This window comes from Diabrotica undecimpunctata, chromosome 2, assembly GCF_040954645.1.
Source record: "Diabrotica undecimpunctata isolate CICGRU chromosome 2, icDiaUnde3, whole genome shotgun sequence".
NCBI lineage: Eukaryota > Metazoa > Arthropoda > Insecta > Coleoptera > Chrysomelidae > Diabrotica > Diabrotica undecimpunctata.
The window spans coordinates 163,008,367-163,035,807 of record NC_092804.1 but is presented as its reverse complement, the minus strand read 5'-3'; the positions used below and the strand labels follow the sequence as shown (position 1 = coordinate 163,035,807).

The following is a 27,441-nucleotide window of genomic DNA, read 5'->3' as shown; positions in this document are numbered from 1 at the left end:
AGTCTGGATAATATCTACAATACAGTGATTTCCAGAATACCAGAGGCGAGCGTCAGGAACGGTTTTTCAACTTTCAATTCTCAAGGGAGTTGGGTTAAGGAATGGAGAATCGTTGGGCGGAGCGGGGTGCTAAGAGTTGCCGCCGATGAGTATCCGTGATTGCTAAGACGTCAAAGAAAATTTAAGTTAATGGTATTGAGATAAAACAAAAGAAGACGATAATAAAACTTTGTTTAAATTAGTTGATGCTTGGAAAGTTTGTCGACAGCTTCTTAGTTAAGTTTCAGATCTGGTTTTCATATAAAATAAGAAGCAGAAATTGATATGACTGTTAAAATGTTGTTTCTGTTTAGAGATGTTTCATAATTAAATTAAAACCGATTTATATTGTACAAAAGATAACTTCAATTGGACGGACGGTCTAGTTTACACAATTTCCTTACTTAAGTTTATTTCAAACTAAATATTTAAATTATAATTCACTTTAATACTGCTGAGATTACTTAGATTGTCAATAAACAATCAGACCAACTAATTTTAAAAAGCTACTAAACGATAAACCGCATTTAAAAGCATAACTATAAACAAACTATGACATTAATAGTGCGGTAGAATATTTTAACCAGGTCATAAAAGATGCGACACTCTGTCAATACAAAGGCATATTCCTGTGTGAAAATTACCAATGATTATTAAACAAACAACTGATTTAAAGTGCAGACTAAGAAAATATGACCCAGTTTCGTTTGAACCTTCGAAGAGAGAAGTCAAACAACAATAACCGGCTTACCGATTTGTTATTAATTAGTGTTCAAGTTTTTGTTTTTTCGTGTTGCTAAATTTATCAAAACAATTTAAATAAGTTAGATTTTAAAAACTTCGCCCCCGCCATGGGGAGCGTAAAAAATAAGACGCCAGATGGTGATAGTGGAGTTATTTGTGAAAGTGACAGTTTTTCCAATATGGAAAGTACTGCTGCCGTCATGGAAACGGGAACAATAGGTGCTAAGGAGGACGAACCAAAACTATTTGACTCGATAAATCCAGATAAGTACTTGTTAAATAATTATTGCGTATATGTTGAAAAAACTAATCAGCAAAGTTTGGGTCGTTTGCATCCTATGTTTGTAGGACATATTTTACACAAAAATCTAAAAGTACAAAACATTCAGGAAATTAAGGGAATAGGTAGAAATCGCGTTAAAGTAATATTAAATTCAATAGCAGAAGCTAATAAGTTGGTCACAAATAAAAATTTAAAAGAATTAAACTTAAAAGCTTTCATACCTAATCACCTTTTAGAGGTCAAGGGTCTGATCCGAGACGTTGACACAAGTTACGACGTTGATTATTTAAAACAAAACATAAATTCAAACTCAAGGGTTCTAGACATCAGACGAATGCACAGGAAAATTGAAAAAGATGGTAAAGCTGAGTATGTACCTAAGAAGACCATTGTAGTCAGCTTTGAAGGAAACATATTACCCAGCCATATATCCGTTAATTTTGTTTATTTTAATGTGGAAAAGTTTATAGGCAGGGTCACACAATGCTATAGATGTTTGAGATTCGGACACATATCAAAACAGTGCAAAAGCAGCCAAGAACATTGTATCTTATGTGGATCTGTCAAAACCGAAGAACATAACTGTTCTGAATTTAATAAATCATGTATACATTGCAAGAGTACACAGCATACATCGATTTCCAAACTATGCCCAATTTACGAGGAACAGAAACGTATTAAAAATTTGATGATAGAACAGAAAGTATCCTTTTTAGAAGCCAAAAAGCTTTTTCAATCTTCATATTCAGAAATAACAACGAACAATCGCTTTTCTGCCTTAACAAACTACGAGGCAGATTTCCCGAAACTACCTCAAAGTTCTGGTAATAAACATGCTTTCCAGCAGACACAACCTACAAATTCTCAACGTTCGGATAGTAGCAGGCCTATGGCACTAACCCATAACAACAAAAAACGTAAAGCCACTACTTCTCCCTCATCCCCAAACTTACAGAACCCTCCCATGTTTAACTTCCGTTTTGGACCATCACATCCTCTTCCCCAGTATCCAAAGCAATCTACCTTTCAACCCACAGAAGGTGATAATAAAGATATTGCTCAGGCAGTGACGGAGTGTGTCATTAATTTTTTAAAAAATATTCACACACTTGAGGATTTAAAATCTGTAGATAATGAGAGCATAAATCAAAAAATATTTTCAGTATTGGAGGGTACTAAAACATTGAAATAAAATTCTTAGCATATATCAAAATCAAAATTATTTATCTAAATTATGTAATTCAAATGGAACTTTTTTCTGGCAGTATTTCTTATTTAAACATTAATCCAAGATCAAAATGCACTATTAAAAAAACAAATATGAATGTTTTCACTTATTTTATTATACAACTTTTTACTTATTCGTTAGAATCAGATGTTGGAGGACATCTTCAGTAAATAAGGTTTTCCAAGGACAAACAACTCTGAGAATTTTACAATGGAACGGAAGGTCCGTTGCATCCAATAAAAATAATTTAGTTCATTTTTTAACAGCTGAAAACATTGATATAGCGTTGTTAAGTGAAACATGGTTCAAACCAAATCAAAACTATATATTTAAAGGTTATAATATAATCCGCCAGGATAGATACGATGGATATGCCGGTGTAGCAATTTTGATTAAAACTTCTATCTTATTCTGTCAAGTGAATATTACTAAAAATTTCAATGATAAAATTTTAGTTTGTGGCATCTCTGTTAAATTTAACAATTTAGAATTAAGTTTCTTGTCTGTGTATAGGCCTCCTAAAGTCCATACTTCTAAAGATGATTGGAAAAATATCTTCTCTCAAGTTACATCACCTTGTATAATTGGAGGGGATATGAATGCTCATAACTCTTTATGGGGCTCACTGCACAATGATGCTGCAGGTCATCAAATCGTCAGCAGTGTCGAGGACCTAGATCTTATTATTTTGAATAATGGGGAACCCACATATCTTTCCAAATATGGTACTCAGAAATCTATGATTGACATTTCTCTCTGTACAGCTAATATAGCCAGTAAAGTTTCCTGGTCCGTATCTTCAGATACCTTAGGGTCAAATCATTTTGCTATAACCATGAACCTTTCCACAACTAACACATCACATGAAACAATTTATCCAAAAAGCAAATGGAATATCAATAAAGCCAATTGGTCACTTTATACATCCTTAATAGAAAACATGTTTGTCAACTATAGTATCTCCTTAAACACTTACGAAAATTATAATTTTCTTATTAATTGTATTAATGAATCTGCTTCAAAATCTATCCCTCAATATAAAATTCTTAAACTCAAAAACCGTCCCCCACCACCATGGTGGGACCCTGAATGTGATATTATAATTAATGAAAGAAAAAAGGCTTTAAAAGCTTACAAACTTTCATCGAGTTTTGATAACTACTTAAAATGTCAGGAAGTTACTGCTCGAACAAAAAAGCAGTTGAAGCAAAAAGCTAAATCCAGTTGGATCAAATGGTGCTCCAATTTAAACAAAAATACCTCTGCTAAGCAAATATGGTCACAGGCCAACAAAATGAATCGAAAACCGCAGAATAGTATAAAACCTTTCAGCAATGAAGTTTTAGATGACTTCTTTAATAAAGTTTCTCCTCCCTGGGTTCAATATTTCTCTAACCAATCGGAACAAAGTCACCAATCCAATCACTTTTTGTTGAAACCTTTCACTAAATCTGAATTAGATTTCGCTCTCAAAAATTGCAATAATACCTCCCCAGGGATTGATCAAATCAAATACCCTATGTTAATCAACCTACCAAGAGCCGCTAAAGATCTGCTGTTGCAGGTATTTAATGACATCATTCAAAATAACATCGTTATTGATTCATTTAAAAACGCCATTGTGGTTCCTATCCTAAAGTCTGGTAAAGATCCAAATATTGCAAATTCATACAGACCAATATCGTTACTTTCCTGTGTTTTTAAAACTCTAGAGAGACTCATAAAATTTAAACTGGATTGGTGGTTACAAAAAAATAATTTGCTACCAGAAAATCAGTTTGGATATAAAAGAAGCTTTGGAACACTAGATGCTCTAACAACCATTGTGGTAGATGTACAAAATACCTTAACCAGAAACAACTATTTAACAGGACTATTCTTGGATATTGAGGGAGCATACGAATCAGTTTGCTTGTCAACTTTAAGAAATAAAATGGTTAATTTATTTCATATGCCAATCGCATTCGTGGATACAATAATTGGATTTTACACAAAGAGAATCATCTATGTAAGAGATCATAATAACAAGCTAATTGGACCGCGATATAATTATCAAGGTATACCACAAGGCTCAGTTTTATCTCCAATCTTATTCAATATATACAGCTCTGACATACATAACATCCAAATAAATAACAGTTCATTCAAAATCGTACAGTATGCCGACGATTTCTGCATCTATACAGAAAACAAAAAATATGAAACCTGTATACAAAGCCTCAGCAAAGTATGTGAATCCCTTTTTTCATGGTTCTTAGAGAATGGTCTCAATTTATCTATAGAAAAATCAGTAGTATCTATCTTCACAAGACACAACATTCCTACAAATGAAAATATCATTCTGAACGATCAATGTTTTAAGCTTCAAAATCATGTCAAATATCTAGGCCTTATTTTGGATAAGAAGTTAACTTGGAGACAACACATAGAGTACATGCTTGATAGATGTAACAAAGGCAGCAATTTCCTCAGAATGACAACTAAAACGTGGTGGGGTTGCGATGTAGAAACATCCTTGTTGTTTTATCGCGCATATATACGATCTATTCTAGATTACGGTGCTACTCTTTATGGTTCCGCCTCTAAGAACCTTTTAAGAAAAATCGACACGTTTCAAAATTCTATTATGAGGATATGTTTGGGTGCTATGAGATCAACCCCTATACAACCCTTATATGTTGAAGCCGCTGAGCTACCCCTGGAAAATAGAAGAAATTTTTTAAGTGAAAAAAGCCTTCTTAAAATTCTATTAACTAACTCCCAGTTATTTTCAAGCGTCCGTCAACTTAACGAGTCAGATCTTACAAACAAATATTGGGAGAAAAAACCTTCCCCGCCTTTATGCATGGCATTACAGAATAATCCTATTTTTTTTAAGAAATTGGACACGGTTGACAGAAGCTTAGACTACTATTCTTTATTCCACAGAACTCAGGTTATAATACCCACTTATAGTGAGAACACCATTATGAGTAGCAATCTTCTAATATCTCTATTGCAGGATTATAGGGAAGCCACAGTAATATACACGGACGCATCAAAAACAACAGAAGGGACGGGATGCGCATGAACCGCGTACAGAACCCTCCCATGTTTAACTTCCGTTTTGGACCATCACATCCTCTTCCCCAGTATCCAAAGCAATCTACCTTTCAACCCACAGAAGGTGATAATAAAGATATTGCTCAGGCAGTGACGGAGTGTGTCATTAATTTTTTAAAAAATATTCACACACTTGAGGATTTAAAATCTGTAGATAATGAGAGCATAAATCAAAAAATATTTTCAGTATTGGAGGGTACTAAAACATTGAAATAAAATTCTTAGCATATATCAAAATCAAAATTATTTATCTAAATTATGTAATTCAAATGGAACTTTTTTCTGGCAGTATTTCTTATTTAAACATTAATCCAAGATCAAAATGCACTATTAAAAAAACAAATATGAATGTTTTCACTTATTTTATTATACAACTTTTTACTTATTCGTTAGAATCAGATGTTGGAGGACATCTTCAGTAAATAAGGTTTTCCAAGGACAAACAACTCTGAGAATTTTACAATGGAACGGAAGGTCCGTTGCATCCAATAAAAATAGTTTAGTTCATTTTTTAACAGCTGAAAACATTGATATAGCGTTGTTAAGTGAAACATGGTTCAAACCAAATCAAAACTATATATTTAAAGGTTATAATATAATCCGCCAGGATAGATACGATGGATATGCCGGTGTAGCAATTTTGATTAAAACTTCTATCTTATTCTGTCAAGTGAATATTACTAAAAATTTCAATGATAAAATTTTAGTTTGTGGCATCTCTGTTAAATTTAACAATTTAGAATTAAGTTTCTTGTCTGTGTATAGGCCTCCTAAAGTCCATACTTCTAAAGATGATTGGAAAAATATCTTCTCTCAAGTTACATCACCTTGTATAATTGGAGGGGATATGAATGCTCATAACTCTTTATGGGGCTCACTGCACAATGATGCTGCAGGTCATCAAATCGTCAGCAGTGTCGAGGACCTAGATCTTATTATTTTGAATAATGGGGAACCCACATATCTTTCCAAATATGGTACTCAGAAATCTATGATTGACATTTCTCTCTGTACAGCTAATATAGCCAGTAAAGTTTCCTGGTCCGTATCTTCAGATACCTTAGGGTCAAATCATTTTGCTATAACCATGAACCTTTCCACAACTAACACATCACATGAAACAATTTATCCAAAAAGCAAATGGAATATCAATAAAGCCAATTGGTCACTTTATACATCCTTAATAGAAAACATGTTTGTCAACTATAGTATCTCCTTAAACACTTACGAAAATTATAATTTTCTTATTAATTGTATTAATGAATCTGCTTCAAAATCTATCCCTCAATATAAAATTCTTAAACTCAAAAACCGTCCCCCACCACCATGGTGGGACCCTGAATGTGATATTATAATTAATGAAAGAAAAAAGGCTTTAAAAGCTTACAAACTTTCATCGAGTTTTGATAACTACTTAAAATGTCAGGAAGTTACTGCTCGAACAAAAAAGCAGTTGAAGCAAAAAGCTAAATCCAGTTGGATCAAATGGTGCTCCAATTTAAACAAAAATACCTCTGCTAAGCAAATATGGTCACAGGCCAACAAAATGAATCGAAAACCGCAGAATAGTATAAAACCTTTCAGCAATGAAGTTTTAGATGACTTCTTTAATAAAGTTTCTCCTCCCTGGGTTCAATATTTCTCTAACCAATCGGAACAAAGTCACCAATCCAATCACTTTTTGTTGAAACCTTTCACTAAATCTGAATTAGATTTCGCTCTCAAAAATTGCAATAATACCTCCCCAGGGATTGATCAAATCAAATACCCTATGTTAATCAACCTACCAAGAGCCGCTAAAGATCTGCTGTTGCAGGTATTTAATGACATCATTCAAAATAACATCGTTATTGATTCATTTAAAAACGCCATTGTGGTTCCTATCCTAAAGTCTGGTAAAGATCCAAATATTGCAAATTCATACAGACCAATATCGTTACTTTCCTGTGTTTTTAAAACTCTAGAGAGACTCATAAAATTTAAACTGGATTGGTGGTTACAAAAAAATAATTTGCTACCAGAAAATCAGTTTGGATATAAAAGAAGCTTTGGAACACTAGATGCTCTAACAACCATTGTGGTAGATGTACAAAATACCTTAACCAGAAACAACTATTTAACAGGACTATTCTTGGATATTGAGGGAGCATACGAATCAGTTTGCTTGTCAACTTTAAGAAATAAAATGGTTAATTTATTTCATATGCCAATCGCATTCGTGGATACAATAATTGGATTTTACACAAAGAGAATCATCTATGTAAGAGATCATAATAACAAGCTAATTGGACCGCGATATAATTATCAAGGTATACCACAAGGCTCAGTTTTATCTCCAATCTTATTCAATATATACAGCTCTGACATACATAACATCCAAATAAATAACAGTTCATTCAAAATCGTACAGTATGCCGACGATTTCTGCATCTATACAGAAAACAAAAAATATGAAACCTGTATACAAAGCCTCAGCAAAGTATGTGAATCCCTTTTTTCATGGTTCTTAGAGAATGGTCTCAATTTATCTATAGAAAAATCAGTAGTATCTATCTTCACAAGACACAACATTCCTACAAATGAAAATATCATTCTGAACGATCAATGTTTTAAGCTTCAAAATCATGTCAAATATCTAGGCCTTATTTTGGATAAGAAGTTAACTTGGAGACAACACATAGAGTACATGCTTGATAGATGTAACAAAGGCAGCAATTTCCTCAGAATGACAACTAAAACGTGGTGGGGTTGCGATGTAGAAACATCCTTGTTGTTTTATCGCGCATATATACGATCTATTCTAGATTACGGTGCTACTCTTTATGGTTCCGCCTCTAAGAACCTTTTAAGAAAAATCGACACGTTTCAAAATTCTATTATGAGGATATGTTTGGGTGCTATGAGATCAACCCCTATACAACCCTTATATGTTGAAGCCGCTGAGCTACCCCTGGAAAATAGAAGAAATTTTTTAAGTGAAAAAAGCCTTCTTAAAATTCTATTAACTAACTCCCAGTTATTTTCAAGCGTCCGTCAACTTAACGAGTCAGATCTTACAAACAAATATTGGGAGAAAAAACCTTCCCCGCCTTTATGCATGGCATTACAGAATAATCCTATTTTTTTTAAGAAATTGGACACGGTTGACAGAAGCTTAGACTACTATTCTTTATTCCACAGAACTCAGGTTATAATACCCACTTATAGTGAGAACACCATTACGAGTAGCAATCTTCTAATATCTCTATTGCAGGATTATAGGGAAGCCACAGTAATATACACGGACGCATCAAAAACAACAGAAGGGACGGGATGCGCATACTTTTTACCTGCTACAAACGTAGATTTCAAGTATAAACTACCATATGAATTTTCAATCTTTTCAGCGGAATCAATAGCTATACTTGAAGCTCTAAAATATGTTAAAAACACCTGTAATAGACATATCTTAATTCTGTCAGATTGCCTTTCAGTTTTGCAGAGCATAAAAAACATTGAATTACCCTCAACATTTAGCAACCCCTATATATTTGAAATAAAAGACCGATTGTATCATTTATCATCGACTGGAGTCAACATAAACTTTATTTGGGTCAAAGCACATATTGGTCTCAAACACAATGAATATGTAGATCACTTGGCTAAAATGAGTGTAACAACTGGCTCTACGTTGAAATATATGCTTAACACATCAGATGTTACTACGATTTTCAAAAAAAATCAGCAACTTAGATGAAAAGAGCAATGGAAACATTACTGTTCTACAAACTCTAAAAGGTATACCTCTTTACAACCAACTCTACCTCAAACAACCTGGTTTCAGAATTTCAAAGCTCCTCGTAAATATATTACTACTATAAATCGAATACGCTTTGGACATGCATGCTACCCATGCCATTTATTTAAAATTAAAGTCATCGATGATGATAGTTGCAAACATTGCGGCAAGCTAGGTGACCTCGATCACATCTTCTTTGAATGTCCTAAATTTATTCAGCATTCAAACTCCCTGTATACAAAATTAACTAAATGCAATACATACGCTCCATATAATATACAGTCTTTGTTAGCCATAGGTTCTGTAACAATATATAATTTAATTATAGAATTTTTGTCAGACACATGCATAGCTTTATAAATCTGGTACTCGTTCATGAAAATTTTCATGAGCGTGTATAGGATTAGACTTGTACCCTTTGTTTATCCTATATGTAACAATACCTTATCCGTGGTCCAGTATTGTTTGTCTGTTAAAATAAATGTCTTGACGGACCCCTAGACGAGAAGCGAGTGTCCTTGTATTTTCCTTCGACGTGTTCTTCTATTAATTATTCGTCTATTTCGTTTTAGGGATATCGCTGTGCATTTGTCTGAGAGAAATAATCTGTACTTATCTGTCTATACTTTTTTAAGGAATATATTATAACCTTTCGAGACTGGCTGAATGACGAAAGTCAATGCCACAAAAAAAAACAAAAAAAAAAGAAAATATGACAATAACCTTAAAAACATTCAAGGATAATCAAGATACCACATAACTAAAAACTCTGTTCAAAAATCACAAACATGATTTCGGGTGCGAAAATAGAGTTATTTTCGGGGTTAGGGCGAAATACGTATCAACAGATACATAGACACTTTGTACGTAAAATCAAATCTTGACTGTCTTTTTCATTTTATTCGGATCTACTCTGTATGAGTACAAGAAACCAATTCGCTAAGGATTTCTGCTTAGTTGAAGAGACATGTCATGGAATACAAATTTTTGATTCCCCATGTCTCTATTAACATCTTTATCAACGTCTGCTTTGCCTTGCAATTTTTAGAAGGCTCAGATTAAGGCAGAAATCTGAATTGTGTTTCGAAACTATTTTACGGATTTAAAAAATATACACTTTTTCTCCAATTATAGCCAATATTCTAGCTAACAGTTTTAAAAGATTTTCAAGCAATGAAGTTCTTCCTCCAGATTTTTTGGCCAAAAAAGAAAGGTATTGATATGGCTGAAGGTTGAATCCAAAGGTTTTGATATATCGCCTAATGACATTTCCTTTTTAAATTATCCCATAACTATGGATGAATTTCAATACACCCTTAATAGAATGAAAAACCCTTCTCCTGGTCCTAATAACATCCCTACAATACTTCTAAAAACTTCCTTTATCTTTAAAAAAACACTTGCTGGATATCTGCAATAATATATGAAGACCTGGCAAACTCCCAAAAATATGGAGTTCATTTATTGTCATCCCTTTTTAAAAATAAAATCAACCAAAATCTCTGTTGCATTATATACATATTTCTCTTACTTTTTTAATGTGTAAAATCCTCGAAAAAATTGTATATACCAGATTATTGTCGTTTTTGAAGAATAAAAAATTACTTGCACCAGAATAAAGCGGATTCTGGAAAAATAGTTAGTTTAACAATAGTTTAATAGTATTTTTTGACATACTATAATATAACTAGAGCATACTATACAGTTTAGCGACATGATATTATTCAAATACGTACTTGTTGGGGAATAAAAGATAATATAGCATAATTAGTAAAAAAATTAGAACTTTTAATGTACGAGCTTACGATACTTTATCTAGTACAACAATTTTAAAAAAAGAAATTAATCAAGGATCTAATTTTGGCGTTTCCCTATTTCTTATTGCAATAAATAATATGATCTTAACTTGTGACTTACCAGTAAAAGCTAGACTCTTTGCTGATAATTTAATTATTTTTGGCAAGGTAATAAATGATGAAACTCTTTAGACCCATCTACAGCAAGTACTAGGAAATCTCGAATCATGGACAAATTTTTCTCTGGTCTTTATTTATCAACCACAAAATCAAAGGCTATTATTAAAAAAAAAAAGTTATATGACACCAGAATTAAAACTAGAAGAAATATCACTTCAGAAATAAGATATGTTAATACAGGCAAATTCTAGGAATCCTGTTATTCACTATGTAAATTCATACGGCTTTAGGAATCTTTTTACAATACATGGTAGGCTTGACCTTCCTTTTTATAAAAGAGTCAATAGAAACCTCAATGAACTTAAACTTTCCAGAAACCTATTGTTTATCAAATGTCAACACAGTTTCTCCTTGGACTATTTCCATCCTAACTATTAATACCAAACTCTCCATAGACAGCAAATCATTATGTTAATATGTCTTCCAAGAACTGAAGTCTCAGTAACCATAATCTTATATATTCCGATGCGTCTAAAGCTATATAGGGAATAGGAGCAGCATTTATGCTCAATAAAACAAAAATAATAATTATATATATATATATATATATATATATATATATATATATATATATATATATATATATATATATATATTCAGGGATTCTACAGTATTCACTCATATTCCTGCCGTGAAGCCTGCCTGATCCTCCTCTTTTTATCGCTTGATTTTGCCCTTTATCGCTTGCTCTATCTTTTCTAGCAGTATCTTTCCATATAATCTTCCTATTGATGATATTCTTCTGTAGTTTTCGCATCGTTTTCTATCTCCTTTCTTAAATATGGATGTTATATATGCCTCCGTCCATTCCTTTGGGAGCTTTACAAGAAGTAGAACATTTTATATTACCTTGGAAATGAACTTCGAATAAGCATTTATATCAAACCATCCTATCTCGTCTGAGAATAGGCTACACCGCCATCACCCATAAGCATCTGCTGCAGAGTGAATTAAAACAAAAATGCTACGTATGTGATATTGTACTCTGTTTACCATATTTTACTGTAGTGTCTTTGTATTGCATAAAGAGACTTCAATATAAATTAGAAGATGCCTTACAAGCAATATAAAGTGACAGCAGCGATATGAAAAATTTGTCATCATACTTATATTTCCTTTTAGGTTGAGGCATAAATAAATAGAAAAAATCAAAATTTGTTAAGTTTGTAATTTGGTTTCCTCAGTGCAATTTAAGTTTAAGTAAAATTGTGGCTTATTTTAAGTAAAAATAGTACATTGTATTACCTTGCCACAATAAAATAGCCTTAGAACAATATTCTTTATTATTATGACCTTAACGCCATCTCACTGGACTTTTACACTATCAATCGATTTTTTATAATTCAATGTAATTTACTTTTATATTTAGTGAACTAAAATTTTTAAATAAAGAGAAAATTTTATGAAATATATATTTTAGTAATTTATACAAATTTTTATAATGAAAACAGCATTTACAAAAGATATTTTTAACAAATTTAAATCCATTCTGTTTATAGATGATTCATATTTATTTGAAATATATAATACCGTTATAGTTATTTAAAAAATACGCTAGTTCTCATATACTTCTATTAGACAATGCCCTCTTCATCCCTTTCATTTGCTTTAACAATCTTTCAGGAATTAAACCCTGAATAGTTTCGTCAAGCACCCCTCCTGAAGGCTAAACCTCCATAGCTTTTAATCTTGAGCATATCATAAAATTATGAAGTAAAGGATCTAAGGGACCCAAAGGGGGTCCCGCAATAACCTCGTGGGCGTCTAATGATTTCAAAACTTAAGGGCTGACCCTATTAGTGAACTGAACGAGGAATATAACTCGAAGGGCACACGGCGGTTATAATAATAGTTAAGGCTCAATTTTCTCTAATAGGAATAGGTTGGGTTTCTATTACAACCTCAATATTGCCGCGGTTTATACCGGATGGTCCCTGCAACTGTTCTTAATTAGAAATTTGTAACGACTATTGCAGAAAAAACTTAATTTAAATATTTTTAAAATGTCGTAACTTATACTTGGTAAAGAAAAGATATTTATAGAATAGGAATGCTAAAAAAATATTACACTGGTCAACAAATGTTATGATAATGGATTTTTTTTAAATGTGCCTAAATAAAATATTAACAAATTTTCTCTATCAGCTTATTTACAAAAGATGTGTTTACATATTTCTATTTACTTATAAAAAATATATAATATACAAAAAACATAAAAACAACACACAAATAGATAAAACTATATTTGTACTACAATCTGAACAAGAAGGTCAATAAGAAGTTCTATTCTTATTTAAATTGGTATAGTTTTTATTTGTGTCGACGATACTTTCTTCTTCTCATTGCGCCGTCTCCTTTCGAAGGTTGGCGATCCAAATGGCAATTGTAGTTCTGGAAACTGCTGCGCGAAAGATCTCTGCGGATGAGCGGTCGAACCATCTCCTCAGGTCTTTCAGCCACGAGTTCTGGCGTCTTCCCACTGATCTTTTGCCCTATTAGGGCGATACTTTAGTGCTGACTAATTGCGGAGAAGATTTTCAAAATCTAATGAACAAAATAAAACAATATGGATTTAAAATAAGCGGTAAGACAGATAAAAATATTTAAGTTAGCAAAAAACAATATACAGGAGGATGGTATAAAAATCGGAGTTGCCATACTGGACAAACTAGCGGAACTAGTGTATATCGGCAGTATACAAATAAGGAAATTGTTTTGTTAACCATAAGAATTAAGATTTATTGCAATCCCATATCTAGAGTATATTTATTATAATGCTCTAAAACTAATTTTTTTGGTTATTTTTTAGCCTTAATAGTAATGCAAATAAATAAGTAAGTAAATAAGTAATATGCTTTAATGTCACTGAAAATTGTACAAATTTTATGCACAAAGCTTATAACAATAAGACAAGAAAGAAGAAAAAAAAAACAGAATAAGAATCGTTTGTATATTTAAATAAAAGAAAACAATAAAACTCTTACATATTTAAACATATAAAATACTACCTAATTAAGAACCTACAAACTTTGTAAAATGTACCTAACAAAAAATAAAAATTAGGAAAGCAGATTAATGAATTAAGGGCTCAAATATTCCACCTCCTTGTGCTAAATAGTAACCAAATCTGTCATACAGATTTCTCCTCATAATTTGGAGTAGGGTAGGGTAGAGTAGGTAATGCTTCCAGAGAAATGAAGTATTTTTGCCCTTAATTCGACTAGGTTTATGGCCCTTTTAAACTGATGCCTATAAATGTTTATGTTTTCTTTGAGAAAACCCCAAAAAAAAGAAACCGTTAGACGCTAAGTCACAGGATCTAGGGGACTTATTAGTCGATCAAGAAACGTTTGATTGAGGTTGTCAATAGTTGCTATAGAGTTGTGAGCCGAACACCCATTCTGTTGCAAATAAACCTCCTGAAAACTAATGGAAAGGCATCGAACCTACCGGAATGGTCTCATTCTGTAAAAGTTCTAAATATTTGGTCCCGTTTAGGTTTCCATCGGTAAAAAATGGACCGACAATATGGTCGCCTAACATCCCAGTCCAAACATTTAACTTTTGCGGATGCTGCGTCCGTACTGCAAAACTGAGGTGCTTATTTTTCTGAGAATAATACTTTTCAACGGATGGAATGTGTTTTTTAGGTAAGGAAAATGAAGATTCGTCAGAAAAAAAAATATTTTTTAAAAAGTGTACATTGTTTATCTAACATAATTTCACAAAACTAAATCCGCCCAAAGTTATCTTCCGGAAACAGTTTTTGTGTTTGTTTTATCTTAAAACAGTGATACCCATTCTTTTTGAGAACTCGCTGGACAGTTAGAGCATTCACATTAACTTCCCTAGCAATTTGTACACTATTGCAGGGTTCACTAGCTTCCACAAAAACACAAATATCAATATCCCTGTTTTGACGCTCCTCATCGACAGGTCAAACACGTAGTTCATTTCCTTCATGTCACTTTTTACAACTATTTACACATCCCAAAGTTTGGAAAATGTTTAATGTACAACAATAAATAAATTAATTATCAAGCAAAATACGACAGTTCTTCTACTTTCAACTATGCATTTTTCTGGAAACATTAATCAGGAAACAATAAAACTCGAAATAATCCATACATATAATTCAACTAAAGGGGCTGTAGATACATTTGATCAAATGTCTCAGAACATTTGCTGTAATAGGAAGACTAGAAGGTGGCCGCTATGCATATCTTACAATATGATAAATATTGCAGGACTAAATGCTTTTGTAATCTACCATTACAATGCATTAAAAAAACAGAAGCCATTATCAAAATTTAATTTTATGTTGAAACTTCATAAACAATTAACGAAGCCGTGGCAACAAATAAGACTCCAAACAGTACCAACTTTATCAAGAAGTCTCAAAGAGAGTCTATCCATGCTTTTGAATTTAACGCATGTTGCTGAAGACCGCCGAGGTCTCCAAGGGAAAGGAAAATGGACTGTAATTTATGCTCTACAGCAAAGAAACGAATGACAAGTACCAAATGTTACAAGTGTGGGAGTGCCTTGTGTGGAGAGCATCAAATAAAAATGTGCATGGAATGTCTACATCAATAGAAGGTTGCCGTTTCTATATTTGTAATGTTTATTATATGCACAGGTTTATCGTGTACATATTATTACAAGATTCAGTTCTGTGTCAAAAGTATATATTTTATGTGGTTTTTGTTTGGATAATTAATATTTCAATGTTTTTTATTTGTATCGTTCCTAAATAAACTTCTCCTGAAATTAAACCATTTTGTTTTAATTAGGTATGAAATAAAAAGAAAATACTAGACCTTAATCAGTGAGTACGTAAAATTTACGTATAGTTAGCATTTACGTATGTTAAAGAAACGTTAGTATTCTAGGGTTATTATATATCTATTATTGTCAATCTACTGAAGAAACAAAATATGACCTGGCAACCTTTCTGGTGCCGGTTTGGTGCCGGTTTGGTGCCGGTTTGGCTTCATTCAATTCCATACGATTACGCGTCCCCTCTCTTACCTTGTCTAACTTCCATTAACATAAGTAAAAAATATAATAAGAACGACCAGTTAGACAAGGTGACAATACCTTCTTAAGACCGTCCAAAAACCAGCTTTGATGAGTAGGAATTATCCGGACTAAATTACGTGACAGACGTCAGAGGCGCTGAATTTAATTAAGACCCATGTATAGAACCAGATAAATCTGGGCTTAAAAAATTGATTTTTAAACAGCTTAGTAAAAACTCCAACTATATATAAAACTACAACTTAACAAATAAGTTGTTCCTAATTTGTTCCCTTGTTAAGATAATGTGCTGTTTACTTCATAATCAAACAAATTATTTATATAGAAATAAGCTTGCCTGCTCTGAAACGCGATATGAAAATAAATAATCAAAAATTGTATTACACAAACATCACTGACATGGTTTAAATTCCAAAGGCGTCATTTCGTTCATTTCCGCCCGTAACGCAGCAAACAAACGCTATTTAGACATTCTCTAACGGTTTGCTTAACTCAACAAAATGCCAGGAGAGCGACATAAAGCACAAAAACAACAAAACGACGCAACAAACTGCGACAATAAAAGTCATAAAGTTTATCTATGAAGTACAAGAACTATCTACAACAATTTCCATTCAGTGAATAATGCATGTGTTGAATATTCCCTGGAAAACTTTTACGACTCACTTAGAATTCCTAAATGTTTTCCTTCATAGTGAAAATAGCTGTGAAAATGAAAATTGCTACATGAAAGCTATGGTTGGGTACAAATTCCCATTCGAATGATACACTGTTGCCTGTTTAGTAGAAAACAAATTAAATTTTATACCCACATTTTATTTATGTGCAGAGAAATGCCGCACGAATAAATAAAGAACAAATACCCTAATTTTCGAAAGTAAGCAACTTTTCTAAAAATGGCACACCTAATATTAAAACTTTAAATAGCAATTAAAACACAGAAAATACTCCATTTTCCCAATGATATGCTCTGATAATAAAAATTTAATGAAATCGTGAGATTAACGATCGACAAGTTTTGTGAGTTGTTTACATTTTAAACTCTCCCATAGTTAAGTTTTTCAAATAGTTACCCTTCCTAATACCAGGGGGAAAGTTTTCGCCCCAGCTTGCCTATTTCGGTTAATATTTTAATATATTTGTTTTTAGTTTACTTACGAGGTTATCCTCATAGCAGATTGTTTTTGTAAGCTTAAAAAGCAACAACCTAAATATGTTTATTATTTCTAAAAATTAAGAGAATATTGTAAAACAGCTATAAAAGGCCAAACAAAATATATGTATTATTTAAAACTATTTTAAAATTTCCTAAATTAATGACTTGTAATGTAAATGTAATGTAAATTACAATTTCCTGTTGTTTATGCGGTTTTGTATTAATTGTTTCGTTTACTTAAAAGTCGACATGCCCACTTACACTTTAAACCTTATTCTGGCTTACTGTCAGTAGCGTCACTACTTGTCAGTAACGGTTATATATGTTCAGATGTAATTGCTTGTTTCTTGTGTCTGTATTTGCAAAGTAATTTAGATGGAGAAAAACACAAATTAATCGTAAAATTTTGGTGGAAAAAATGAAAATAAGAACTTAAAGAGTAAAATATTTAAGATAGATAAAATATTTCATAAGGCAAAATAGACCAATCGTTTATATAGATGAAACATATACAGTAAACTCCCTCTATAACGAGAACTGAAACGGCAAAATAACTACCTCGTTATAAGCCAATCTCGTTATATCGGACAACAATAATACTTTGCATACATATGAATATGTAGTTTTCTAAAACATTACCTTCCTATAGTGAAGCCATTCGGAGCAATATAAGATGCTAATAAATGTTGTTTAAATGTTGTTTTTGAAAAAAAGTTGTTTACTTTTATTGTCAATGAAATACATTAACACAAAAAATAGTTGTTTACTATCATTGTCAATGATACATGTTAAAACAAAAAATCTGAACTTACATTTTTTTCCAACTACATAATGTATACAGCGTATTTTCAAGGATAACATAAACTATTGCTTCTGCAATTCGAAGAAGTCTATCATTTTTAACTGCTTTAAAATTGTCCAGTATTATTCTATCTATTATATTTTCTAAAGATGTGAAACAGTGGTATTTATTGTAGATGTTTATTGCGGGCGGCAGTTAAGTTTATTGCGGGGCAGTTAAAAAGGGTATTTATTTATAACCACGGCCAGCCCAAAAACGTAAAAAACATGTTTTTCGATCTTATTTTCTCTCGTTATAACCAAATTTGCCTCGCTATAGAGGGTTATAGTTCAATAGAAATTTCACGGGACATCTGATGTACCTCGCTATAAGCGAAACCTCGTAATAACCGTGTTCGTTATAGAGGGAGTATACTGATACAGCGGACATACTTTCTCGAAAAATTGGACAGACGATTCCACAAAAGGTTTATGTTTTGTTATTTCTAAAAGAAAAAGGCTTATAATAGTTCACGCTGGAGGAGAAATGGGTTTTATTAAAAATATTTTGTTAATATTTAAATCAGGGATCACATCTAAAGATTCATTTCAAAATGAATTGGGTAAACTACGAGAAATGGCTAAGAGAGAAGTTAATACCCAACGTACCACCTAATTCAGTATTCATTTTTGATAATTAATAAATTAATAATAATAATAAGATAAATCGAGCACCTAATTCCAATTGTTTAAAGAATGAAATGAATAAATGGTTGACACAACACAATATACCTTTTACTCCAACGATTTTAAAACCGGAATTATATGTTTAAATAAAACGGAAGTGTCCTCGCGCCATTGCTATACAACATTTACACCAACGACCAACCCAAAAACTAACAAACAAGACAGTTTATTTACGCATGGTACTGCCACAGCTCAGGGAAGTACCTTCAATGAAGTCGAAGTAAAACCGACAGATGCTCTAGAAGACTTAGCACTATACTATGACGAAAACCATCTGAAACCAAATCCTACAAAAACCCAGGTGTGTGTTTTCCACCTTAGAAACAAGCATGCCCGAAAGACATTGGAGGTGGAGTGGCGTGGTCAGATGCTGGAACACAATGAGACGCCAAGATACCTCGGCGTACATCTGGATAAAACTCTGTCTTATCGATATTACTGTCAAGGTATCAAGAAAAAAAGTAAGCGCCAGAAACAATATCGCAAACTAACAAACACAAAATGGGGAGCACAACCACACACTCTCTGTACTTCTGGAGTTTGGAGCACCAGTGTGGGAAAACTCTGCTCACGCTAAAAACGTCGATGTTGCGTTAAATGAAACGGTTCGTATAATATCTGGTTGCCTGAAACCGATATCTATCGAAGAGGTCTACCCTATAGTTAGAATCCACCTGCTATTGGAGGACAGGTCACGTTAGAGACAGAACGAAAGACGCAGGAGACGGATCGAAGACACCACTTGTATGACCACCAAGTTCAGCCAAGTAGATTAAGATCTCGGAAAAGCTTTGTAAAAAAATCGCGATCCCTTCCCGAAGAGCCAAAGACGTGCCAAATACACCTATGGCAAACGTTAGCTACAACACATTTTGCTTCCTCAGAGGAAATGGCCTCTGGACACAATTTGCCGTATCCCACATGGAAAGCGCTAAACATACTAAGAACTGGAGTTTCACGTTGTGCTAGTAACCTGAAGTAATGGAGATACCAGCAGGATGATACCTGCGACTGTGGTGCGGTTCAGAATCGTTACCATATACTATCATGCACGGAGATAAGAAAAACCTGCACAAAAGAAGACCTATTCTTAGCGATTGACAGGGCTGTCTATGTGGCCAACCATTGGAAACACAAAATTTAAAGCTGTTGGTGTTCCGGACACGGAAAGTAAGTAAGTACCGTTCGCATCATAAAAACTGGTACAACTCTTATAACCAAAAATCGTGTTTTTCAAGTTGTGTAAGTTGATCTTGTCACATATGTCATTTTAATTTCTAGGGCAAGCTAAAACGAGGGCTGTGCGATAGACACATTATAAAATTACAGTAGATGCATTTCAATGTTTAATGTGCCAATCCGCTACTTTTAAAGATCCCTTAAACATTTTGGGCATTAACGCAACCCTTTCTCTGGTTATTAAACTTATTAGATACGGTTTTTTTGTAAAAACTTTAAACATTTTTTAAAATTCTTTTTTATTAAGATTGAGTGCAATTCCGTTATCAGTGATGGCAACAACGAATTGATTCACGAACAATCTAAACACTAGTTTACATTGGGAAAAAAAGTGTACCAGTTTAATATGACGGGAACTGTACCAACTACGTATTAGTGTACTTTATGCATGCGCTGGCATAAAGTGTACTTTATGACCCGCACGGACGTAAAGATACAAACAAAAAGATAACTTATTAGCAACATCTTTATTTAACAACATTTCAAATTGACAATGTTAATATTCTTCTTTACGATTAAAGTCTTCTTTACCATTGAATATTTGGACCTAAGGGAACTCGGAGAAAATGTTTCGGCGAGATCGGCAAAGTATACATGTAGCACAGTTTTACTAATGTGTTCTTGTCGTACCGGAGTTAGTAACTATCTGGAAATTTGATGTGTTGTCCAATATGATACCACATTACGCAATATTGCATAATAATGCGTAATGCCATTCCGGACGCTCTAAGTTGTGATCTCGTCTTGAAAAAGACGAGATCTGTTGTTTATTTTGCTGGTGGGTAAAAATAAAACACAAAAACTGTAGTACAAAAGACTCAGCCACAGAGTCTTAGAAAGTAGTGCAGAGCCCTTAGAGCGAAGTGCTCTAGGAGCGCCCGTGAAGGGCTGACTTCGACTGACTCGAGATCCGAAATATCCCATTTTTAAAGGTATTTTAACTTTTATATAAGATTTTCGGACCTCTCGTCCAATAGAAATTTAATAAAAGTTCCAGAGGGAGGGCGATGCGCATCAGGGTGCGGATTATATTGCACCAGGATGACATCACCCCCGCTTTGGAGAGTCTGAGGCTGTGAAAAAGGTGATTTTTTATTAACTTTGAAAAAAAAAACACAAAAATACAATTGAGAATGTATAGAAAAACAGAAAAATGCATAAAATAGTAACCGTACTTACAGTTTTTAAATATAACAATTAAAATTGTTCTTGTAATCACTACACTGCACAGGAGGAAGTCGATGTTGGTGACAGCATCTGCAGGTCCATCCTCGATGTACTCTCTCCTTCGGCGGGTTCGTCCTCTTCTAGGTTGTCCAGATCCCATCTAACCATATCAAACGGTGTTTCGTAGGCCAGGGGCCCAAGCCTACGTGGTTACGACCACCTATCTGAAGGGGGGCCTAGCTGGTCCTACTCCGCGATGTACGTTGGCAGGTGGGGCTTCTAACGTCAAAGAGGGCCGGCTCGTCGAAGGTATCTGCACATCGATGGTTCCAGGTGTGCAAAAGGCTCGGATATCGGCATGTTAGCTGATGTGCTAACATCCGATGCTTCTCCTGGCTGTCTTCATGAGTGATTTCTGTGCAGGTGGGTCGTGGATTCGGATTTGTTGGGCGCCATGTCGTACCGGAATTAGTAACTATCTGGAAATTTGATGTGTTGTCCAATATGATACCACATTACGCAATATTGCATAATAATGCGTAATGCCACAGAGTCTGAGAAAATAGTGCAAAGCCCTTAGAGCGAAGTGCTCTAGGAGCGCCCGTGAAGGGCTGACTTCGACTGACTCGAGATCCGAAATATCCCATATTTAAAGGTATTTTAACTTTTATATGAGATTTTCGGACCTCTCGTCCAATAGAAATTTAATAAAAGTTCCAGAGGGAGGGCGATGCGCATCAGGGTTCGTATTATATTGCACCAGGATGACATTCTACATGGTTTTCTGTCATCCAGTGCTGTAATTTCTCATATTCCTTATTGTAGGCATCTCTCGACTTGTGGTAGTAACTTTTTTGTTGCTTTTTCCGCTTTTTTTTTAAATTTGGTTAGGGATCTCAAATATATCTTACATTTTCACGGTTTTTGTTTGACACGCTTGACAGCATTTCCCTAGCGTAGCAACATAACACGGGTGATAGAATGTCTACTAGTAAATATATTGTCAAAATGAAATCGAATTTTTGGATTTTTTAGAAAATATTTATTTGTAGATGCAATAACGAACTAGTATGACATAAAAGTTTGTATGCATCGCGGGTATTAAAGAGATGTATATGCCCTCGGTGGACTTAGAAACTCTCGGGCCAGAGGCCCTCTATTTAATAAAACATCTATTTAATATCCTTGGTACATAAATAACTATTTCAATAATTTCTAAAGTTTCAAGTTTATCCGTTACTTAAGTAATATATGATCAGTTAACCTTTTGGACTGATTATATCTAAACTCTAAACCTTTTTAAGAACTACCCTTTTTACAAAAAAAATTGTTTATTATCCAAATCGAAAAACTAAAATGTTTCTCCTTATAGTTAAAAACAAAAATGGCATTGCACGATGCATTTTTCCGAGCCAGCGAACTTTCTCATTTTCTCCAGACGTTAATGAAGCGGTAATTTGAACTCTTCACATAGTTCCGTAGCAAAATTAGACCATCAAAAACGGGAATTGCTTGTTTAAAACTTATTTTTAGGTACTTTATGAGAGAGGTTTTCTTTTCTGGGGCTTTACTAAATGTTTTAATCAAGAACCTGATGAAAAAGATACAATAGGTATCTTATATTTACTTGTAGCAGCTTTAATATAAATTAGTTCTATCAACAAATCCGCGATGTATATGCTTTTGTATACTAGAAAGAGAAATATATTCATTTCTGCTTATAGTATAAACACAATATATTCCGCTGGATATTCCACTAACAATAAAAAATTATAACGGAAAGAATCTACAAAGAGATGTTATTAAAATCATATTCACAGTGACAAAGCTAATCAAAATCAGTTATGTAACTAACCTAAATACGAAATACAAGACAGTCAGTCAACTACTACAATAAATATATTTGGCATCCTCTTAAAATAAGTAGCAAAGGAAATGGACATTAACTTAAAATAACTAAAATGGGATCTTTTCATTGTAGCTCAGGCAGAATCTGCCTGAATGAAAAGCAGACCAGAATGGACATTTTCCAAAGGAGTAATTTTTTTCTGGGATCACTTTAGGTTGTAACCTTATGTGCCCCAGATGCAAACCTTGTGTTTAATATATTTTTTAAATATTAAAATATTCGAAATTTTTTTATTTCTGCGCTCATATTTTTGCTTATAACTTGAGAGATGTTGCTCCTACAAAAAAAAATATATAGGGTGAAATTTTTGTTCTTTAATTAGACATAATATTTGACTGGCTATAAATTAAAAATTTTATGTTTATTGTTTAAAAATAACAAAAATTGGTTTTTCCTTTAAATTTTTTTGAACTCATACTTACATGAACATAACTTACAGCCTTTATATTCCGATCTATAAAATAAGCCCTTTAACTGGAGTCAGTATTATGTGCTCTTACTAGTTGTTTTCTATTCCTCAAGTAAGATTGGAACCAATTTAAAGAAATACCTTTAATTCCGAAAAAATTTAGTTTTTTTTATCAAAATGTCGTGATTTACACAATCAAAAGCTTCAGAGAACATAGCATCTGTGGTACAGTTATTAGATAAGAAGCCGATCTGACTGTGATAAAATATTGTTTTCAACGAAAAAGGACATAGGGGAAATGTGCCTATAATGGACCCCTTAAGGAAAAAGCTCCATAATAATTTTAATTATTTACTTAGCAGGCTTTAAATATGACCACATAACGTCTTGTTATTTGTAGAATATGCAAATGTTTCAAATTTTGATAAAAATTAATATGACAAAAGTTATTCATAGTTTATTAAAATCCTGTTAAGGATCCATCATGGGAATATATGCGCTCATGATGGACCCTTTGATACGCCCATGATGGACCCGTTGTATTTTCTGTAAAATAAGTAAATACCAAATTATTTTATTAAACCAAAAGACATTCTAAACGATAAATAATATTACAAATAGGTATTTTTAAGAAAAAAGTTACATGCACAATTCACACACAAATTGTTTACGTCCAGGATTTACATCTGCACATTTATTGTGACACCAATTCTTACACACTTGACAACGAATCCTTTTTTCTTTGGATTGTGAATGCGAAAATAGTTCGTTACAGTAAATGCAAGCTGCATCGTTCGAGTCATCTTCTTCAAAAGAAGATTCACAATCGTCTTCAGAACTGTTTGTAGTTGAAACACGAACTTGCCTTTTTACTTTTCTTGCGTCTTTTCTTTTTTTTTTGCTTTTTTTCCTGCAATTTTTTGTTTTATATCATCAATTTCTGGCGTTGAATTTAAATATCCTGTTTTACCCCGTTTTCTACCTCTTTTGAGTTACTTTAGATACTCCAGCTAAAGGAGGATGACAAATATCTTCGACCGAGAGGTTTAGGACTAACGATGATGTTGATTTCTGATCAGTGATTTTTGATAAACCTTCAATCGAAGAAACATGTTATTTCCGATGTTCCGGTAGTGAATTCTCGTCAGAACATCCTGGTAGTGGGTTTTGTTTATAATTTTCTCTATCTGTTGTTATAGACGGCAAAAATTGCCAGTCCTTGAAGACATCTGAATTGAACGGTTCTATTCCTGTCTTTTTAAATGCATTTATTGCATTTGATGGAAGAGCACTTTTTTAATATGCTCTATTAAAGATACTGGTTACTTTATATTGGGTAACTGTTTTACCTGGATTCTGTCGCAGCCATAATTGAATTTCTTGGCCGTAGTAAGTTTAAAGTGGTCCAAAAAATCCTAAGTCCAAGGGTTGAACGTGATGAGAGCAGTGAGCAGGAAAACAAAACATAATAATATCGTTTTCTTTTGCAAACTGGAGAGCTTCAAAACTTTTATGACTACCATGACCATCGGGTAACAACAAAACTTGGTTGGTTTTAGAAGCCTTTGAATACCTTAAAAAATGTTGCAGCCAGAGACAGAAAATGTCGGAAGTCATCCATCCTTTTTCTTGAGCGAAGGCTACACTTCCAGTAGGTGCATCGATCATAAGTTCGTCTATCTTTCTCTGTCGAGGAAAAATCAAAGCAGGAGGAACATATGTTCCAATTGCATTCATTGCACATACGACCGTAACATGTAGACCGCGCTCTGCACTACTTAAAGCACCAACTTGTTTGCGACCTTTACTAGCATAAATCTTCTGCGATCTCTTTTGCACAGTCGTCAAACCGGACTATTCCATGTTATAAATGTTTTCCGGTGGAAACTGAAACTCGTCTAATATATGTGCTAATGCTGTAAAATAGGCACATATATTTGGTTTATTAAAAGCTTGAGCCCTTGCCAACGAAGTATTTTCTGGAATTCGTAATGACATTCCAAGATTTCGCTTTAAAAAGCCTCTGACCCATTTCCAGCCTGCCATCTTAGTTTCCTTATTAAAACTGTGGCTAATTTTGTTTCTTTCAGCTACGTCGTATACAAGTTTTCGTAAATCTTTACTGGTCAGGCCAAAAAAACGAGCTTCCATGGTGATAATATGGTCAGCAATTTCTTTTTCAATAGCAGTGGAAAATACTGGTCTTCGTTCTCCCAAATCACCTTTGGTACTTCCTTGTTGCTTATTAAAGCTCCTTTTTAAAGACGTTTTTGGAGCTTTAAGCATTTTTGCTGCCACCTTAAACCCCATAGTTTTTTCTTGTATGATTTTTAAAGCTTGCTGCATGTTACTCTTATTCTACTGTTGCCTTTTATGAGGATCCATCCCTGTAAAATGTATTATGTTAATCGGTAAGTAGCAACTTATTTCCTTTTTCCTATGATGGACCCCTAGTCCGTCATGACAAAGGGGTCCATCATAGGCAAATAGACAAGACAGTAAATTTAATTCTGTTACTTTTGTTTTGACCAATCTAACCTAAAACAAAGTATGGTATTTGTCAAAGAAAGTGTAGTCATTTTATACAAAACAAAAGCAACACTTAGCTTAACGTATGTTACCAGTAAAATATTACTTACCAAATAATTTTATTACATCAGCAACGCCAAATTTTAATTTTATTTTACAAATTTACTGTTATAACCGCCAAGGGTCTGAAACTTTGCAAATACTAAACTACAAACTTCGTGCGCAAGTGGCAACCGGCGATGTGCATGTAACCGCGCCTAATTTGAAATTACAGCAGGGGTCCATCATAGGCAGGGGTACAACATAGGCACACTTCCCCTACGTTGGTCTTTTATAAGTCTCTCAATAATTTTGGATAGGACCTGTAGTAAGGCAATAGATCTATAGTTGCAGACATAAGATTTTTCACCACCCTTATAAAGAGGAATAGTAATAGCTGTCTTTAGGCACTATGGAAATATAACTTTTTCGGAATCGTTAATTAGTGAGACCGGGACCTCCAACACATTTTTTGGGGGATTTAAGAAAATTTTTATGAATAGTTCATCAGTACTACAGGACGATTTGCTTTTGATAATACTGATTGTTTAGATCAGTTCAAATTTATCAACTGGTCTTATAAAGAAATAATTTGTGACGTTTTTTTAATTAGGGAGATAGGAAATAGGATCTTGTGGCAAAATAGTCAATCTTATATCTTTACTGATATGTATTAACGAAGTATTCATTTGGATTTTCAGGGTTTGGAAGAGAAAATGTTTAAGCTGTGTTAGTTTTATTTCGAAGATCGTTTATTATTGACCAAGTTTCTCTTGCAAAATTTTTAGAGCTTCCCTGACGATTCTTATAGTACATTTTTTTAGCTGTTTTAATAAGTTTTGGATAGGTTCCTCTGTACTTGGAGATATATTTAATGACAAAGACGTTGATAGTAAATTTCTTGATGTACAGTAGTTAACACATATTTTTGGCTGATATGCCGATACCTTTAATAGTCTAGGATTTGTGATGTTTTTATTTTATTCTAATTAAAGGAAATGCCTTATTAAAAATATAGACAAGCCTATCTAAAAATCACTGAAATTATAGTCTACGTCCACAAAGGGAAAGTGTCATCTAGAAGTCAAGCACAAATTTTGGAATTTACGAAAGTTCTGAACGAAAAACTGAACGTTGGGATTTCGAGAATTGTTTGTTAAGATTGTTCAACTTAGTATACATTGCTTCGTGGTCAGATAGTCCTGCATAAATAATTGTAGAGCGTTCATCAAGGGGTGAGAAATCTGAGACAATATGATCAATTATGGTAGATGTT

General features: G+C 33.4%; 1 protein-coding gene across 1 annotated transcript; it reads right to left on the bottom strand.

Moving 5' to 3' along the window:
• Positions 1 to 24,992: 24,992 nt before the first annotated feature.
• On the bottom strand, positions 24,993 to 25,334 carry LOC140433974 (uncharacterized). Its single transcript, XM_072521945.1, has one exon. It carries the CDS (start codon positions 25,332 to 25,334, stop codon positions 24,993 to 24,995), a length of 342 nt encoding a protein of 113 aa, XP_072378046.1.
• Positions 25,335 to 27,441: the final 2,107 nt, after the last annotated feature.